General features: G+C 41.6%; 1 protein-coding gene across 3 annotated transcripts in view; it reads left to right on the forward strand.

The window, feature by feature from the left end:
• Nucleotides 1-19,613, forward strand: part of DIP2B (disco interacting protein 2 homolog B) — a 222,118-nt gene that overhangs the window by 190,495 nt on the left and 12,010 nt on the right. For all 3 annotated transcript variants that reach the window (XM_044226282.1, XM_044226280.1, XM_044226281.1), the window contains 10 exons: nucleotides 2,557-2,666; nucleotides 2,801-2,881; nucleotides 7,116-7,239; nucleotides 8,705-8,826; nucleotides 10,078-10,189; nucleotides 12,966-13,075; nucleotides 14,015-14,145; nucleotides 15,766-15,934; nucleotides 17,342-17,512; nucleotides 18,618-18,679. In XM_044226282.1, coding sequence (XP_044082217.1) covers nucleotides 2,557-2,666; nucleotides 2,801-2,881; nucleotides 7,116-7,239; nucleotides 8,705-8,826; nucleotides 10,078-10,189; nucleotides 12,966-13,075; nucleotides 14,015-14,145; nucleotides 15,766-15,934; nucleotides 17,342-17,512; nucleotides 18,618-18,679 — 1,192 coding nt within the window. The remainder of the gene's footprint in view (nucleotides 1-2,556; nucleotides 2,667-2,800; nucleotides 2,882-7,115; nucleotides 7,240-8,704; nucleotides 8,827-10,077; nucleotides 10,190-12,965; nucleotides 13,076-14,014; nucleotides 14,146-15,765; nucleotides 15,935-17,341; nucleotides 17,513-18,617; nucleotides 18,680-19,613) is intronic.

Below are 19,613 nucleotides of genomic sequence, written 5' to 3' on the forward strand. Positions count from 1 at the left end.
GTAGACTAAAATTGTTCAGCACAGTGTTGAGGTACTTTATACTTCTTGGGTTTTTTATTCAATTTGAAAAAAAAGTTAAACTCTTCATTTTGAAATAATTTCACACTTCAGATTGCCAAGTAGTACAGAGAATTCCCTTATACCCTCTACCCATACATCCCCCATTATTTAGAGTCTTATCATTTAAGTGATTTTGTTCCAGCATATTTAGGATCAATAGATTTTGGCAATAAAAGATATTTAATATTAATTCAAATGTAGTAGCATCAGCCTTATTCAAAACTTGGCTGGTACTAAGTTTAGTTATCTTTTAGCCATCTCCCTCGTTTGATACCATAGAGTCTTCAAGTGACTGTCAAGAAAGGCATTCAGCACCCTAGCACTTTTTTTTTTCTTGAAGAAAGGGAGAGTTCTCCCTTTTTATTTTATTTTTTAATTTAAACCCAATTAATTAACAGATCGTGTATTATTAGTTTCAGAGGTAGAGTTCAGTGAGTTCTCCCTTTTTATTTGGAAGTGTCAAACCCATGGAAACGTTGAAAAGAATACCACAGTGAATAACCTGCACACCTTCCCCTAGATTTAGTTTATTTACTAATGTAGTTACTAGATTAGTAGTTGACATTGTTTTACTGAACTCTTTGGAAATAAATTGCAGACATCATATTTCACCCCTAAATATTCTGTAGTGTATCTCCAAAGACCAAAAAAAAAAAAAAAAAAAGCTTCTAAAGTTTTCCTAATCAACAACAATGCCATTATTCTATTATGAAATTTAGCCTTGGGACGTCTGGGTGGCTAAGTTAGTTAAGCCTCTGACTCTTGATTTCAGCTCAGGTCATGAACTCAGGGTCAAGAGGTAGAGCCCTCTCAGGCTCCACGCTGGGTGTGGACCCTGCTTGGGATTCTCTCTCTCTCCCTTTGCCCAACCCCCATACCTCCCCCACCCCTGCTCCTGTACACGCAATCTCTTTAAAAAAGGTGGGGGGCGGGTGCCTGGGTGGCTCAGTGGGTTAAGCCACTGCCTTCGGCTCAGTTCATGATCTCAGGGTCCTGGGATCGAGGCCCGCATCGGGCTCTCTGCTCAGCAGGGAGCCTGCTTCCTCCTCTCTCTCTGCCTGCCTCTCTGCCTGCTTGTGATCTCTCTCTGTCAAATAAATAAATAAAATCTTTAAAAAAAAAAAAAAAAAGGTGGGGGGCACCTGGGTGGCTCAATGGGTTAAGACTCTTCCTTCCGCCCAGGTTATGATCTCAGGGTCCTGGGATGGAGCCCCAGATCGGGCTCTCTGCTCAGCAGGGAGCCTGCTTCCCCCCTCTCTCTTCCTGCCTCCCTGCCTACTTATGATCTCTCTCTGTCAAACAAATAAAATCTTAAAAAAAAAAAAAGAAATTTAACCTTAATATAATGCTATCATCTAGTAATATACAGTCTGTATTCAGATTTCTTCACCTGTTTATTACAACTCATTTTTTTTTAAATTTAGTATCCAGTCAAGGTTATGCATTGCATTTGGCTGTCATGTCCTTTAATTTAGAAGCTCCTAGCCTTATTTTCTCTTAAAGACATGGTTTTTGAAGAGTCCAGGCTAGTTGTCTTATAGAATGTCCCACAATGTGGATGTCATTACTCTTTTAATAAAGTACTTCTGAGATTCCTGATGAACCTACTCTCAATTCTCAAAAGATGGCAGATTTCTTTCCAGACCAGATATTCCTTACTGTTAAGTCCATTTTTGGGGTCATACTGTGATGGGAGCTGATGAAATTATTTATCGGTAGGAACTAGTACAACCAACTGTCCCCTCCTAGGAGTGAAAAATCCCTTATACCCAAGCTATAGGAACACCCACTCCTCTCCTCCCTCCAGATTCCTGTCTCTTCTCTAGCTCTGTGTTGTTTTTTCCTTTTCTTTTCTTTCTTTTTTTTTAAGATTTTCTTTTTAAAGATTTTATTTATTTATTTGACAGGGAGAGATCACAAGTAGACAGAGAGGCAGGCAGAGAGAGAGAGGGAAGCAGGCTCCCTGCTGAGTGGAGAGCCCGATGCGGGACTCGATCCCAGGACTCTGGGACCCGAGCCGAAGGCAGTGGCCTAACCCACTGAGCCACCCAGGCGCCCTTTTTTTTTTTTTTTTTTAAGATTTTATTTATTTATTTGACAGAGAGAGTTCACAAGTAGGCAGAGAGGCAGCAGAGAGAGGGGAAGCAGGCTCCCTAGTGAGCAGAGAGCCAGATGCGGTGCTCGATCCCAGGGCCCTGAGATCATGACCTGAACTGAGGCTTAAACCACTGAGCCACCCAGGCGCCCCGTGTTGTTTTTTTCTAGCAGTTTCTACTACCTGACATGATTTATTTGTGTATGTACTTACTGGTTGCCTTTCCTCGATAGAGTACAGGCGGTTTGTCTTGTTCACTGTTGTGTCCCTAGTGCCTAGAAGAATGTGCTGTCTGAATTGCTGAGTGAATATGTGAACTAGTTTGGGTCAGTCTGGAAATACTTAAGGGATATAGTTTGAATTATCACCAATAGAGAGTTGATTCTGGCCTTTACTTACAGGTGTGGGCCCTGCTTCTGTGATGGTTGGAAATCTGGTTGCTGGAAAACGCATAGCGCAAGCTGCAGGAAGAGATCTTGGGCAAATTGAAGAGAATGACTTAGTGAGGAAGGTAAGAGTTCAAATATGTTGATTTTTATAAGCAAGTCAAGGACAGAACTTCTACTTCCAGAAGTAGATGGGAAACGCATTATCCAACTTTTCTGAAGTTACTGACCCTGATTCTTTTTTCTGCTTTGACTTTAGCACCAGTTTCTGGCAGAGATTTTACAGTGGCGAGCCCAGGCAACTCCTGACCATGTACTCTTCATGCTGTTAAATGCCAAGGTACTGAAAATCCAATTGTATATATCTAATCAGATGAACATTATGGGAGGGTCTTAGGCACTCTCAATCCCTTTCATCAGAAAATTTCCGTTGTCAACTCGGAGGGCAGAGTTACTGATTTCTCCATGCTTTGACAGATGAGGATAGATTGTGCAATCATTTCAAGGTTGAAAGGAGACCTCCTGGAGTGTTATCTAATGCTAGCTCTCCTAACGTTACAGTCCTAACTGTAACTGATAGGAACAGTGATAGGAACAGGGGGGCCAACGGTGCAATTCCATAGACCTACACATATGTAGAACGTATTATGGCATGTATGTCATTTTTTACCCAGCTTTAATTGTTGGATTTCCACCAGGAAGAAAATGACTTTAGGTAAATACTTATTTTTTAACATTTTATTTACTATTTATTTGAGAGAGAGAGCACGAGAGAACATAAGCAGGGAGAGCGGCAGAAGGAGGGAAGGAGGGCGCTGAACAGGGAGTCCAGGACTCGATCCCAGGACCCTGAGGTCATGACCTGAAATGAAGGCAAGACGCTTAATGGACTGAGCCACCCAGGTGCCCAATAGATAAATATTTTTTGAAACAGAGTTATTTTTACTATATACTTAAATGATTTATTGCTAACCCATAAAAAACAAATTGAAAATTACTCAAACCTTATTAAGTGGTGCTTCCTAATGGATAATTTTATCAGAATGTAATATTTTTTTAAGTTAGGCGTTTTGTGGGCGTATGCTGGGATCTGTTTTAATGACTGAATCAGAGGCTAAAAGTATTGTGATGATGGCGCATAACAGTATTTCCTGCCATCAGGTAGAGGACTGTAGGGTCTATTGAAATTTCCTGGGCCACCCAACCTGTCCCCTTCTGCCCAGTGCCCCCAGATTCTGATGTATTTTATTCAAACACACCTTTGAGAGGTTTTTTGTTTTTTTTTTTAAAGATTTTATTTATTTATTATACAGAGATCACAAATAGGCAGAGAGGCAGGCAGAGAGAGAGGGGGAAGCAGGCTCCCCGCTGAGCAGAGAGCCAGATGCGGGTCTCGATCCCAGGACTCTGGGATCATGACCTGAGCTGAAGGCAGAGGCTTTAACCCACTGAGCCACCCAGGTGCCCCTACCTTTGAGAGTTTATGTAGTAATAGAACTTCATGAGGGGAGTATGCTGCGCATTTTAGTGAAAAGTCATTAAAAATCTAAAAAACCATTATTATCCAGTAGAAAACTTTTTGACTTCCTTGTTCTACCTCTAAATGAAGTGGGTTTCTCTCCAAGCCTGTGAATTCATTAGGGTCCTTCCATTTCAGTAAGAAGTTGTCAGTCCAGCTTACATCCCTACTCCACTTCCAGGCTGGGCTATAGTTAAAGCTATAGCCCTGTGAAACCTGTACTCCAGGTATTTGTTAGAAGGCATACTTTTTTTTTTTTTTTTAAGATTTTATTTATTTATTTGTCAGAGAGAGAGAGGAGTGAGAGTGAGCACAAGTAGCCAGAGAGGCAGGCAGAGGCAGAGAGAGAAGCAGGCTCCCTGCCGAGCAAGGAGCCCGATGTGGGACTCGATCCCAGGACGCTGGGATCATGACCTGAGCCGAAGGCAGCTGCTTAACCAACTGAGCCACCCAGGCGTCCCAGAAGGCATACTTTTAAATTTGCTTCTTGGTTAGAGAAATAATATATGTGCTGACTCAAAGACATTTAGTCCATTTATTCTTCTGCATATTCTAGTATTTTACCTTGGATTAGCCCAGATGGTCAGAAAGCTTGGTGACCATATCACATTGTTCCTTCATGCCCAGGGGGAAAGAAAATTAAAGATTTATTTATTTATTTGAGAGAAAGAGAAAGAATGCAGGGGATGGGGGAGCAGAGGAAGAGGGAGAGAGAGACTCTTAAGTAGGTACCACACCCAGTGTGGAGCCCAGTGTGGGGCTCATCATGACCCTGGGATCATAACCTGAGCTGAAACCAGAGTTGGACACTTATCTGTGCCATTCAGGCACCCTCTCAATAATTGGTTTTGGTTTTTTTTTAAGATTTAGTTTACTGTCGTACCATGGACCAAAAAGAGGAATATTGTAAAATATAAGAAATGGCCATACGAATTAACCCTGATTTTAGCCAAAGGGATATCCATTAGTGTTATAACCTTATTGTCCAACAATAGACAATTGACTAAGTAAATCACGGCATATAAAATTATAGCATGAAATACTATACAGGCTTTCAAAAGCGTATTATAGAATATTTGATTATGCGGAAAATAGTCATGATGTGTAAGTGGTAAAAAATAGCATGACAGACTTCAGCAAAATAATCTACTACCTAGGAGCACCTGTGTGGCTCAGTTGGTTAAGCATCTATCTGACTCTTGATTTTGGCTCAGATTATGTTTTCAGGGTGGTGAGATCAAGCCCTGCACTGGCCTCCGTGCTCGCTGCAGAGTCTACTTGAGATTCTCTCTCTTTCTCCCCTACCCCTCCCACTTACGCTCGGTTCACTTGCTCTCTCTTTCTGAGATAAATAAATAAACCTTTAAAAAATAGTAACAATAATCAAGTACCTACTAGACCCTGTTCTGGATGCTGTATATTTCATAGTTCATTTTAAGATTGAGGAAACTGAAGCCCAGAGACATAAAATTACTTGCCTGAGAACTAGCAAGTGGTAGGACTAGGAAATCAGCTCTTTCATTTGAACCCAAAGCTGACTTCTGAGCCCACATTCTTTACCAACGCAATACACAGCCTCAAGCAGATAGTAAAATACGGTAATTTTTTAAATGTCGCATGTGAATTTATATATAATATATACTCAATTTTTAAAAGCCAGGAAAATACAGAGCAAAATATTGATAGTGGTTACATCTAAATTATATTTTACTTGTCTCTATTTTCCTTATTGAACATGTACTATTTTATATTAAGCAAACTTAAAAGTTTCAGTAAAAGCTCAGTAAAACTTGTTTTTCTTGTGAGACTTTTTGAGTTATAGAGTTGCAATAATTAAGATAGAGTGGTATTAGCACAATAGGCAGAGAATAATTTGGTTTTATTTAGTGAAGTGGGAGATAGGCATATGCGGTGACCCCACAATTCCATCTCTAGGTCTGTCCTCCACCAAAACTCATGTGTTTATGCATGAGGGTACATGTACAAGAATGCTATTGTCCATCAGCAGCAGAATGGATGAATAAATTGTTGTGTGTTTATACAGTTAAATACTACGCAGCAACAAATACGAGAACTACACCCGGGCACTGCAGCAGAGGTGACTATTAATGTTGAGAGAAAGAAGCAAAACACAGAAATTTATACCATATGGTTACATTTCTATAAAATGAAACTTTCCATGGGTGGTAACATTATGAAGAGAAGGAAATCAGTGATTAAGATTAAAAACTCAAAATAGCAGTTACGTACAGAGGAAAGGAAAGGATGAGAGTAGGCCTGGGTGGGGGGGACCCCTAAGGGTGCTTTTGTGCTGCTGGCAGTGGTGTTTTTCATGCCATGCTGGTTCTTATGCTGATGCTTGCTTTGTGATTTTTTTGTTACGTAATACATTCATTTTTTTATGTGCTTTTCATATTTGTGTGGTTTATCTTACACACAAAAGGGTTTCAAAAAGCCCAGCTCAGTGAAACTTGGATTGACACTCAGGAATTGATGAAGACCTCAAGGAGAAATTATTCTCAGGATCAAGAGTAGTTGGCCATCTTCTGATCTGCTAATCTTTATTATCAGCTAGTGGACTCTGATTCGGTGTTACTGTTTTGTTTACATCTTTGCTGTTGGAATACTCAGAGCCAAATTTGTGTGACGCACAGAAAATGCACGCTATGCCCATGGCCACAGGGCCTGCAGTGACTGTCCGGACCTTACTCCCGCCCTCATTCTACTTTTATTTCCTTTATTTTCCTTCCTCTCTTACTTCCTCGTTTAAATAAAAAACTCGATTGTATTTTTGAAGCTGTCTTAAACAGGAAAGACTATAGATACATTGTTCGATTTAAGTTAATGTTGCTATTCCCTAAATACCTTCAGGCATTGAAAAAGAAAGGACTACCACAGGTCTTTAAGTACTAGGGGAATTTTTGCTGGAATTGATAACTTGCTACAGAGAATCTACCAAGGCACCAGCCTTTCCAGTATAACATGGAATTGGCTTGTACTTGTCACTGTTTTATTTCCTGAATTTTGACCCTTTTACACTTTCTTCTCTTTAAAGGGAACTACTGTGTGCACAGCCAGTTGCCTTCAGCTTCATAAGCGAGCAGAGAGGATTGCGTCAGTTCTTGGTGATAAGGGGCATCTAAATGCAGGAGACAACGTGGTGTTGCTCTATCCACCTGGTAGGTATTTTGTTGGTAAACTAGACTCAAGCTCCATTACCAGACTACAGAGTATGAGAGGACAGGAAGTGAGAGCCGCCATCTTTGCCCATGTAGGCTATGCAGCTCCCAGCTCTGGGAGTCCCAGGCACCTAGGCTAAGGTAGGAACCAAGCTTCACACCCTGGAGTTGAGCAGTGCCATGGCTCTGCTGGGACTGTGTCTGTTGTATTTACTCTTGTATTACCCCTGTCTAGCATAGTTCCTGGCACTATGGTAAATACCAAATGAATAAGACTTTCTGACTTTTTGGAAACCCTCAAAAGAGGTGCTTGGTTTCTTTTTTTTTTTTTTTTAAGATTTTATTTATTTATTAGACAGAGATCACAAGTAGGCAGAGAGGCAGGCAGAGAAAGGAAGAAGCAGGCTCCCTGCAGAGCAGAGAGCCCAATGCAGGGCTCGATCCCAGGACCCTGGGATCATGACCTGAGCCGAAGGCAGAGGCTTTAACCCACTGAGCCACCTAGGTGTCCCGAGGTGCTTTGTTTCTAGGAGTGTTCAGGAATAGGACCATTTCACCCAGTTCCTAAAGAATATTGTGTGTGAACTCTTTTGACTTTGCATTTTTTATATCCTGATTGATGTGTAGTCTTCATTATTGCTGATTTTATCTTCCGTGCTCTCATTTAATTTAAAAATGTTCTCTTCACAGTAAGAGGGACTCAGAATTCTTTTATGACAGTTTGGTGTAAATATTCAAAATGTTAAGTGAAATAGTTGAGTTATTCATTTTTTTATTCTGTCACACTACCCACACATACCTCTGGCTTTCTCTGATCTCTTATCCCCCTTAGTTCATTTTGTTCTGTTTTATTTACACTGATACTAAGATTCCTTAAAAGGTCATCTGGTAAAAGAATCCCTCCTGTGGTGTTCCTGTGAGAGTGTCTTGCATCCACCAGTGAATGACCTGGTGGTAGACCAGAGCACTTCCGGAAAAGGCCGCTCTCCGTGTCCTGACAGGGGAGAGTGTTCATCAAATTGAGTCACACTTTGCCTCCCTAAAACTTGTACCTACAGGTGAAGGGACATCTCAGTAGTCTAATTGCTTATCACACAGCAGGCTTCTAAATATTTTTTTTAAACCTCAGGTGTTCCTCATCCCACCTTTCCCCATTCTTTTATTTCTACTAAGTATCAAGTAATGATCTCAGAATACCTTTCCTGGGTGTCTTTCAAGAGTTTTCTTTACTTCTGACTTCCTTTCTTGTTATTTATACTTCACTTCTCTTTATTTTTTATGTTGTTTTATATGCTTCCTTCTTTACGTTCAAGCTCTTCTTGATTTAAAAAACTTCTTCCATTATTATCTATGTTAAATTTTGATCTCAATAAACTGTCTGGCACATGATTTAATAAACTGGCTTTAGAAGATCTGCCATTTAGTTCTCAGTGATAGTGGTCAGCTAAGTGACTCTGTCTTGCAGGCATCGAGTTAATAGCTGCGTTCTATGGTTGCCTCTATGCCGGGTGCATACCTGTCACTGTCCGACCTCCTCATGCTCAGAACCTTACGGCCACCTTGCCCACTGTCCGCATGATTGTTGATGTAAGTACCGAGTATATCTTGCCTTGTCCTCATCTAATAAAACTCAGAGTCAGACAACTCCAGATCCTTACTAAATTTCCGGTTTTGTTGAGTCAGGAAGTGAAATCTGTCCCCTGAAAGCTCTTCTTTTCACTTACCTGACTAAAATGACTAGCATTTTTCAGTGAAGGAATGTGGGAAAGTGATTATTGCTGAGGTACAGAATTGTGTTTTTATAATGAACACTAAGGAGGTGAGGCTGACATTAGTAATTCTCTATAAAACTTTTTGTTGTTGTTGTTTTATTTCCCTTCTTAAAAAATGTTCTCATTTTTTCTGCACAGTAGCCAAGGTAATTTTATATGCCAAACTGAATTCTCCCTAGTGTTAGTCATTTTTATTTGGGTTAGTTTTATAAATTCACTTGGTATAGCACTAACAGGTATCCAGATCCTGCCCTGGAAGTAATGGAAGTTTCTAGAGGAAGAATGAGAATTCTGTGAGAATCAAAGGAAGTAACATAAATCTGTATTGCATTGTATCCTAATTCATGTTACAGCAAAGAGGCAGAATTCTAACTTGTGTAACATTGTTTCTCTAAAGACTGCTGTTCTGTCAGCAAATAGAGCCTGGGGTATAAAAGCCATGTTCATCAAAGATGATTTTATCACAAAGTTCAGTTCAGCAAAATGCCCTCTTTACAGTCTGCAAAGTAGGCCAGAGCAGCAGGGACGGGAGTCTCCTTCTGTTGATGGTTTAAGGGGAAGTTGATCGCTTTGTGTATCCATGTGTAGGTGTGAGGGAGAGCTTAGTTTTCTTGACAGCTCTGCATCCCTCAAATTCAGGATATGTTCTGGGTCTAGTGAATTTCTCCATTCACTAGGCTGTGGCAAACACTAACTCCTACAGCAGTGATCCTCTGACTCCTCCCATTCCCTGAGCAAAAAAAAAAAAAAAATTCACGTTTTACTTTATCATGGTCTTCATGAAATCAAGGGATGTGGGCATCCACACTGTTAAAAACAATAACTTGTGTTGTGAACAGGTCCATTCTTCTGAGATAAGTCAGTGTTACACAGTCCCAGAAGGACGAATGGAGGGGACACACCAACATCCATTGTACTATTGTGTGTTGTTTAAACAATGAATATTGTCCTGCCAGTATGGTGTGCTTTTAGTCCAGTATGAGTTGCTTTTAGCAGCAGCCAGAGCCTGTGGGGCCACATGAGGACTAAGTGTCCTGGTGCTTATTTCTGTCCATTTGTTTTCTAGGTCAGCAAAGCAGCCTGTGTTCTCACCACACAGACCCTAATGAGGTTGCTGAGGTCCCGAGAGGCGGCAGCAGCTGTGGATGTGAAAACCTGGCCAACCATCATTGACACAGGTAAAAGTGAGATTTCTCCAGAGCTCTTGAAGGAGCAAGAACATTCATGCCCCGAGCTCTCTAGATTCTCATGCCAAAGATGTTTATACAACTCTTAGGTTGCAACACATTCCACCTACTGAGACAGAGGCAGAACCTCCTGTCCGTTCACTTGTGTTACTGAAGAACTGGGTACTGCAACAACCAGATCGAAAGATGCAGATCACAGGCTGCTAAGAGCTCTTGAAACCAAAAAGTGTCTTACTCTTACTCCTGACATCCTCAAACAATGGTTAGGTTGTTATGCAGAATATAACCGTGTACACATAAGGCCATGTAAAAGCTTGACACACTCTAATCCTTGACTTCCAGATATGATCTAGTTAAAGCAGCATTGGACTAGGAGTCAGAAGACCTAGTTCTAGTTCAAGCTCAAGTACTTATTTTTTATATAATCTTCTCTGAGATTACCCTTCCCTCAAATGTTACCTACCCTTACCTGACTCAACATACTTTTTGAGAATATCAAGTACAGCATAATAGCAAGGTACTTTAAAAACCATAAAGTAGGGGCACCAGGGTGGCCCAGTGGGTTAAGCCTCTGCCTTCAGCTCAGGTCATGATCTCAGGGTCCTGGGATCGAGCCCCGCATCAGGCTCTGTGCCTAGCAACGAGCCTACTTCCCTCTCTCTCTCTCTGCCTGCCTCTCTGCCTGCTTATGATCTCTCTCTGTGTCAAGTAAATAAATAAAATATTTTTTTAAAAAAAGTCCATAAAGGACATTCATTTAAGTGGTATCCATGCTAAAAAAGCATGGGAGAGAAGACGTGGGGATACCTGATGAATGGTGGTAGAGGAACGGGAGTGGGTTTTAGAATCAGGTGACGATGTTTAAATCCTGATACTCTGTTCCTCTCCTGTATCCCTACTAACTGGGACAAAACTGTCCATAAAGTGGGAGTTGCAAAAACCACCTCATGGAGCTGTAAAGATTAAATGACATAAAGCATCTTGCACATGATCATAAAAATAAAATCTTTTATCAAGCCCTCGCTGTGTGCCAGTCATCTAATATATATTGCCCAATTTTATCCTCACACCAACCCTATTAGATAGGTGTGAGTTCTGTCCTCATTTTACAGATAGGAAAACTGAGGTATAGAGAGGCTAAATAAGTAGCAGAATTAAAATTCAAACCCAGTCGATTTGGCTACATTCCTAGACTCATAACCATTCATGTGCTTTCTCCCTGTTTTCAGTAAGTACCACATGGTGTCTATCCAACTCAGGAACATTTATGTGTGTTTAAATTCAGGGATGGTAGGTATTTGTGGTGGTTTTGTGCCAGGTGCTGAGCTAGATGTTTTTACGTATGTTGCTTAAGTACAGAAGCACAGTTCTGTATAACAAAAATGGATTGTGTTGGTGTTAATGATGCAGTTAGATCTACCGTGGTTACTAGACTCAGTCACATTTCAGGAAGACCTGAACCTGTGGGCTGTGATAAAGACAACAGGAAGGTTTCTTTTGGGACATGAGTGACCCTCCCCTATGCAAAACCAGGTTGAAAGTGATAGATAAAGTCTTTGGTTTGACCAGAGATGGGTGCCCAACAATATAGAGACTTAAAAGTCAGAGTCAGAATTGTTTCTTGATCCAGGAAGCCACAGGAGTTTTTGTTTGTTTGTTTTTAAAAAGATTTTATTTATTTATTTATTTGACAGAGCGAGATCACAAGTAGGCGGAGAGGCAGAGAGAGAGGGGGAAGCAGGCTCCCCGCTGAGCAGAGAGTCCGATGCAGGGCTCAATCCCAGTACCCTGAGATCATGACCTGAGCTGAAGGCAGAGGCTTAACCCACTGAGCCACCCAGGTGCCCCAACATCCTTGGTTTTGACACACTTCACTTACAAAGCAAATATGGGAGGAAAGGAGAGGTATATAAACGAGCAAAGGAAAATAATCCCTAATTCTAGGTTTTCCATCTTAAAAATGTAACATATTATCTTTTTTTTTTTTTTTAAAGATTTTATTTATTTATTTGACAAAGAGAGATCACAAGTAGGCAGAGAGGCAGGCAGAGAGAGAGAGAGGAGGAAGCAGGCTCCCTGCTGGCAGAGAGCCTGATGCGGGACTCGATCCCAGGACTCTGAGATCATGACCTGAGCCGAAGGCAGCGGCTTAACCCACTGAGCCACCCAGGCGCCCCATAAATCTAACATATTATCTTGAAGAAAAACAACTTTTAAAGCTGTCCATGTCTAATATTGCATTTACTAAACTGTAAATAACGAACCTTAACTTGAAACCAGCATGATAACAACTAAGGCTTTTTCAAGTTTTTTGAGTTGTTTGAAAAGTGCTTTATGTGAATTAAGTAACAATCCTGTGAGGGTAGGTATTATTTCCATTTTATAGATAAGGATACAGACACAAAGAGGCATAACTCCAAAGGCACTTTGATGGTAAATGGCTGAGCAGGATTTGAACACCAGCGATCTGCTTCCTTAGTTCATGTCTTCTACTGTCGTGTTACATTACCTCTCACCAACCTTCTAGAAAATACATTTGCCTGATGTAGATTTGCTTTGTTTATGTTACCCACTGGTGTCCTCAACCCCAACCCACTTCCCGGAGTGACATTACGTGAGCTGTTTGGTTAAATAGGAGAAGCCTAAGCTTTGCAAATCCCAGGACCTCTATTTGTCCATGGCAAAGCCATAGAAAACCAGTTGAAAAGCCATGATTTTTGTGTTCCAGTTTGTCTGATTAATATCAGGTTTTTTCCTTTCGTTGCAGATGATTTACCCAGGAAAAGGTTACCTCAGCTGTATAAACCACCCACTCCTGAGATGTTGGCGTATCTTGATTTTAGTGTCTCCACAACGGGCATGCTGACGGGAGTGAAGGTAGAGTGGGCTGGAGATATTGACTGTCTCTGGATGCTGGTAAAATGCCAGGTCTGCAAAAAATAGAGATGACCACTGACCCAGGGACTTGAGATGTGGATGCCAGCTGCTTGTACCAGAGACCAGTAGGCGGGGGATCAGAGGTCCCTGCTATATTTAAGTAAAAGCATTGGCTCTTCCGGAATAAGTTATCCCAAGGAATGTGTGTTATGAAGTGTTCTGAACCTGGCCTAGAAGCTACTAGATAATAATTGAGTCACAGTTAAAGCTAGTAAGAAACCAGAGATTCATATTTCATAGAATTCTGTGTTAATTAATGAACAAAAGTATGTTACCTTATGTTAGACTTAGGTAGGCTTTTTTTATTTTTTAAGGTCTATTTATTTATTTATTTATTTATTTATTTATTTTTATTTTTTTTTAAGATTTTATTTATTAATTTATTAGAGAAGGGGAGGGGGAGAGAGCAAGCACAGGCAGACAGAATGGCAGGCAAAGGGAGAGGGAGAAGCAGGATCCCTGCCAAGCAAGGAGCCCGATGTGGGACTCGATCCCAGGACGCTGGGATCATGACCTGAGCCGAAGGCAGCTGCTTAACCAACTGAGCCACCCAGGCGTCCCTATTTATTTATTTTAGAGGGTGGGGAGTGGTAGAGGGAGAGACAGAATCTCAAGCAGGACACCCCACTGAGGCTGGAACTGACATGGGACTCGATCTCACGACCCTGAGATCATGACCCGAACTGAAAACAAAAGTCAGATGCTTAACTCATTAAGCACCCAGGCACTCCAGACTTAGATAGGCTTTTTGAAACAATGAAAAACAGACATCATTTTGAGGAGTTTGGGGGAAATTGAAACTTTTCAAAACTATCATTAGAGCTTTTTCTGCCTGTGGGGATGCCAATTCCATCCTGTTCCATGTTCCCTACTTTCCAGATGTCCCACTCTGCAGTCAATGCTCTTTGTAGAGCCATCAAGCTCCAGTGTGAGTTGTATTCTTCTCGACAGATCGCCATCTGCCTTGACCCTTACTGTGGACTTGGCTTTGCACTCTGGTGTCTCTGCAGGTAGGAATGGAAAAGCAAAGAAACAGAATGAGTGGGGATGTCTTTGGGGCTATAACCATCTCATTCTTACCTTTGCTTCCTTAATTTGGTTATGTTTCAATAAAATGCTGATGTTTCCTAAATGTGGGCGCCTGATATATCTCTGAAGTTCATTTAGTTTTGTTTGTATTCCCTTTTTTCCTTGTCTGTTAGTTTTATGCCTCGTACATAAAGTGAGTGATCTTACTATTGCTCTCTGCTCCATCCTATAATCCTTATTGTAGAAGCAGAGCCAAGTAGAAGGATGATAGTTGGGTGAAATATGTCAGGCTTTGACAGCCAGAACGTACCCCCTAGGTTTGGCAGGAAGGAGTATAATGAGATTGGATGACAGCATGTGGCTGGAAAGTAGCATGCCTGTCCTGTCCAGATTGTGTCTACTGGAATGACAGATCCCCACTCCTCCCAGGGAACCTTCTCTCAGCCCTGCATTTTCACCTCCCTAGTAGACGTCCCCGTGAATGCTTCAGAGACACCTACAACTCAGCATTCTCCTTGTGTGTCCTCATCTTTGTTGGGACCATCACCTGAGGGGCCCAAACTAGGAACTTGAGCATTAGCTTCAACTTCTCTATGTGTGTGTCTCACAGCCAATTAAGACTCAGCCAACTGAGTCTTTTGTGGCTCAGTTGTTCCTAAACCTGTCTGTACATAAGAATCACCTCGGGGTCTTTAAAAAAGCAAAATAATGGGCCTTCCTCAGACTTATTAATAACTTAGATCTCCAGAGTTGGTATTCTTTAAATACAGGGTTCTTGGGCTCCTCATCATTCAGATCTGTCCTCGGTTTAAGAAATTGAGGATTCATGGGCTGTGAACTATATATAGGATGGGACTCTACTGTCATTCCTTTCTTTTTATCCTGACTGCACTGTTGAGATCCAAGCCATTATCATCTCTCACCTGTCCTGTCCTTCCCTCGCCAGTGTCTGTGTCTACAGTCCCTCTCCATGGTGCTGGGCTCACCCCACCTTAAAGCCGCAGCGACTGCCTGTTGGTAAAGCCCAAACTCCTTCAGACCATAGTTTTTCTCTTTTACAGTTTGGCCCCAACCCTTCTGGCCTCAGATCTCACCACTCCCCCATGCATCCTGTGCTATAGGATTTCATATGAGGATGCTATCTCTGACAACTTTAAACACAACATATACTTCTACATTTCGTTTCCTTTGCATATGCTGTTCCTCTGCCTGGAATGCTCTCACCATCACCCCCATTTCCTCTAGCCACTGTCAAACTCCTGCTTATTCTTTAAGCCCCAGCTCAAGTGATACCTACTCAGTGAAACACTGCTCTCCCCTCGTCCCCAGCTTTCCTAATTTGAGTGACTTGCTCCTTCTTTTATGATCTTGATTTTATTATCTTAACACCTCAGTTACGGTATGTACCACAGTCTACTTTATTTTAGTTATTGTGTCTTGTGAGTTAGATGGGAACAGGGTTAGGGTTAGAGCTTCGTATCTCATATAACCTTACCCCGCCCTTCACGTGCAGCAAATAGTGGTTGAGCAGATGGTATTCTAAAACATCAGGATGTCCAAAATGAATTAATAATGTCAGCTCTTGCCTTTCTTCATTGCAGTGTCTATTCAGGTCACCAGTCCATATTAATTCCTCCTATGGAGTTAGAAAACAACCTTTTCCTCTGGCTTTCCACTGTCAACCAGTACAAAATAAGGGACACTTTCTGCTCCTATTCAGTAATGGAGCTCTGCACCAAAGGGCTCGGAAACCAAGTGGAGGTGCTGAAGGTAAGAAACAGCTACACAAGTAACTGGTCCCGGGAGGTTTGAAAGAAATGGGCCAAGCGTGCTGATACCGGACTAGGGCTGGACAGGTGTGTCTGCCTTTTTCTTTCTAGCCAGTCAACATTTTGTAAACCTCTGAATTTTTATTTCCTCCGCTCTCTAGTTTACTGCGCTCTCTCAGAGTTTAGTCTGAGTCTTACTTTGTGGAGAGGAGGGTGAATCTAGTTGGGAGGCGGAATGGAAAAGACTTCATGGAAAGATGAAAGAGAACTGTGATGTCATGTGTGACTGGCGTAGGAGAGAGTCAGAAGACACTGATTTTCTTTAACAGAGAATTCTGTGGGATTTAAGAAATAAAACGGGAGCATAGGGGAAAGGAGGGAAAAATAAAACGAGATGAAATCACAGAGGGAGATAAGCCATAGGAGACTCTTAATCGTAGGAAACAAACTGAGGGTTGCTGGAGGGGAAGGGAGTGGAGGGATGAGGTAACTGGATGAGGGACAGTAAGGAGGGCACGTGATGTAATGAGCACTGGATAGTATCTAAGACTAGTGAATCACTGACCTCTGAAATTAATACACTGTATGTTAATTGATACCGCTGAAATTAATACACTGTATGTTAATTGAATGGAAAGAATAAATAAATAAATAAAACTAGAGAATTATGACCCTAAGAATTATGACCACTGAAACCAATAATACACTGTATGTTAATTGAATTTAAATAAGAATAAATAAATAAAAATAGAGAATTATGACCCCAAGATGAAAAGAGAGAAGATTCTATCTCTAGAGTGCTAGATCCCTTTTTCTCTCAGTTCCTTCTCTCCATTTTGAAATAGGAAGACATCTGAAGTACAGAAATGGAGAGGTATATGGGGCACCTGGGTGTCTCAGTGGGTTGGGCCTCTGGCTTCAGCCCAGGTCATGGTCCCAGGGTCCTGGGATCGAGCCCTGCATCAGGCTCGCTGCTCGGCAGGGAGCCTGCTTTCACCTCTATCTCTCCCTGTTTCTCTGTCTACTTGTGATCTCTCTCTCTCTGTCAAATAAATAAAATTTAAAAATTAAAAAAAATCTTTAAAAAAAAATAAGGGAAGAGACGTCCCGTCCCTCCCTTAAAAAAAAAAAAAAAGAAATGGAGAGATATAAAAATAGGTGTCTGAAGAATCTAAGATTTTAGATAAAAGAAGAAAGAAATAGAGAATGAGCAGACTTACCAGTGATTAGTGATGTTAGTGGAATGCCTTGGCATTTCTGAAAACTTTTGCCTGTTGCTTCGATGTCTGAGATGACAATACACAGTTCCTTGGCTCTTCCTGACCCAAGAGATAGATCTATGGCCCTACTATTCAGTTCTTTCTATATTCCTGCTAACTTCAGCTCCCGGGCCACTGGTGTCTTACAGACCAGAGGAATCAACCTCTCCTGCATCCGGACGTGTGTGGTGGTGGCCGAGGAACGACCCCGTATTGCCCTCCAGCAGTCCTTCTCCAAGCTCTTCAAAGACATCGGGCTGTCCCCTCGGGCTGTCAGCACCACTTTCGGATCGAGAGTCAATGTCGCGATATGTTTACAGGTGACTCTCATGAAATCTTGCTGGGTAATGAATGACAGCAGAGTGTGTGGTACTCGACAGCAGAGGCGTCAGAGCCAGGCGGCCTGGCAGGAGCCCAGTTCCACCCACTTGCTCTGGGACCACGGGCTCTTCATTTGGTTTTCATGGGGCCTTGTTTTGCTCCCCTGTAGGGTGAAGATAATAGACTTGTTCTTCACAGGGGCATTACTAGGTATATACGTTTGGAGCCATGCCTAGCAGTTGAGCCCCAAATTAAAAGTTTACTCTAATAGTTGAATGGTACATGATGATGAATCAAGATTTTTGAGTCCTTAAATAAATTGGGAAAAAAAGGAAAAATAAATAAATAAATAAATAAATAAATAAATATCATTTCCAACAATAAAAAAAAAAAAAGATTTTTGAGTCCTATTTGAATTCTATTAGTATCTTAACTTCTGTTTTTCTGTCTCCCTTTTTTTTTTTTTTTAAACAAAAGAAGCACCAATAAGCCTGTATTCTTTTCTTTAGCTAGATAGCAACTTTGCCATGTTATTGTTGGTGGGTAAATAATAGTAAAGAACTAAGTCTGGTTTTAGGGAGCTTGGAGGCTTAATACAGTAAATACAGGCATAGACAAGAGAATAAGAGAGAGTAAGAGAATATGGCACACATGGATGGGTACTTTCAGGCCTTCTGGGATATTCAAGTAGCATCATGATGATTTAACCTTGGAGCCCCATCACAGGCTCCTTGCTGTCCACTTAGGCCAGTGATGGTTTTGAAAATCCTGTGGATACTGGCCTGTCTCACCTGTGCCTCAAGTCCAGGGATGAGAACCCTCCTCAGCCTGGCAATCTTCCAAGGCTGCATCAGCCCCTGTGACGAGGCCCCTGGCTTGCTCTCCCAGGGGTCGAGGGCAAGAAACACGAGGCCATGAGTCTCTTTCGGGTGTTCACTGCAACCCTGCCTCATCTAGTTGAAGAGAGAGTGAACTTTCAAAATAGAGTGTGAATTTTTCATGCATATGGCTAAATTACCTATTTCTTGATTTGAGAATATGAAATATGGAAATATAATTCATTTAAATTTTAAATAAACAATGCATTGATTTCTCTTTCTTTAGGGAACCTCAGGGCCTGATCCAACTACTGTGTATGTAGATCTGAAATCACTGAGACATGACAGGTACAATAGATTTATTATGCTCTCTCCCTATTTGGGTTTCTAAGCATAAAAATTTCCAAGCCCCGGGGCGCCTGGGTGGCTCAGTGGGTTAAGCCGCTGCCTTCGGCTCGGGTCATGATCTCGGGGTCCTGGGATCGAGTCCCGCATCGGGCTCTCTGCTCAGCAGGGAGCCTGCTTCCCTCTCTCTCTCTGCCTGCCTCTCTGTCTACTTGTGATCTCTCTCTGTCAAATAAATAAATAAAAATCTTTAAAAAAAAAAAAAAAATTTCCAAGCCCCAAGAAAGCTGTCACTTTCCCTCATTCCTTTTGTTTGTGTCTTCCAGGGAGGGATAGGAAGAGGAAAGGAATTTGTTTTTCTTAATATGTAATAAGATTTATGTTTGTAACAAGAAAGCTTTAATTCTCAGAGTTGCTATGCTGTTCTTTAATATTAAAATCTAATACTTAGTTCCTGCCTGTGTAAAAATATTTTGTGACATTTGATATAAAGTGAACTAAAATGGATAGACTGTTTCCTCTGGGAGTTTAAAAATAAAAGATGGAACAGACAAGATAAATGAGGCAGAGTATGGTTTTTGAAATAACACTTTATCTAAACCCCAGGAATAAAAGCCCTCCTCTGTATCAGCTTACAGGGGAATTTTAGCTATGTCCCAAGGTGAGCACCTAGCCCTAGGGCTCTGGGACCTTTGCCAGGTCCCAGTGACCTCGGCGGTGTGCACCGATGTGCCCCATGGCACTGACCCAGCTGGCACAGGTAGAGCATCTCTCTAGCGCCCAAGGAGAATTTTATCTCATCCCGGGGAGAATTTGCCCTCCAGAGGACACTGGACAGTGTCCATAGGCGGTTTTGGTTGTCACAGCAAGAGGGTTGCTACTGACATCTAGTGGGGTAGAGGCCTAGGATGTTGTTAAACATCCCGCAATGCACAAG

This window comes from Neovison vison, chromosome 12, assembly GCF_020171115.1.
Source record: "Neovison vison isolate M4711 chromosome 12, ASM_NN_V1, whole genome shotgun sequence".
NCBI classification, from domain to species: Eukaryota; Metazoa; Chordata; class Mammalia; order Carnivora; family Mustelidae; genus Neogale; species Neogale vison.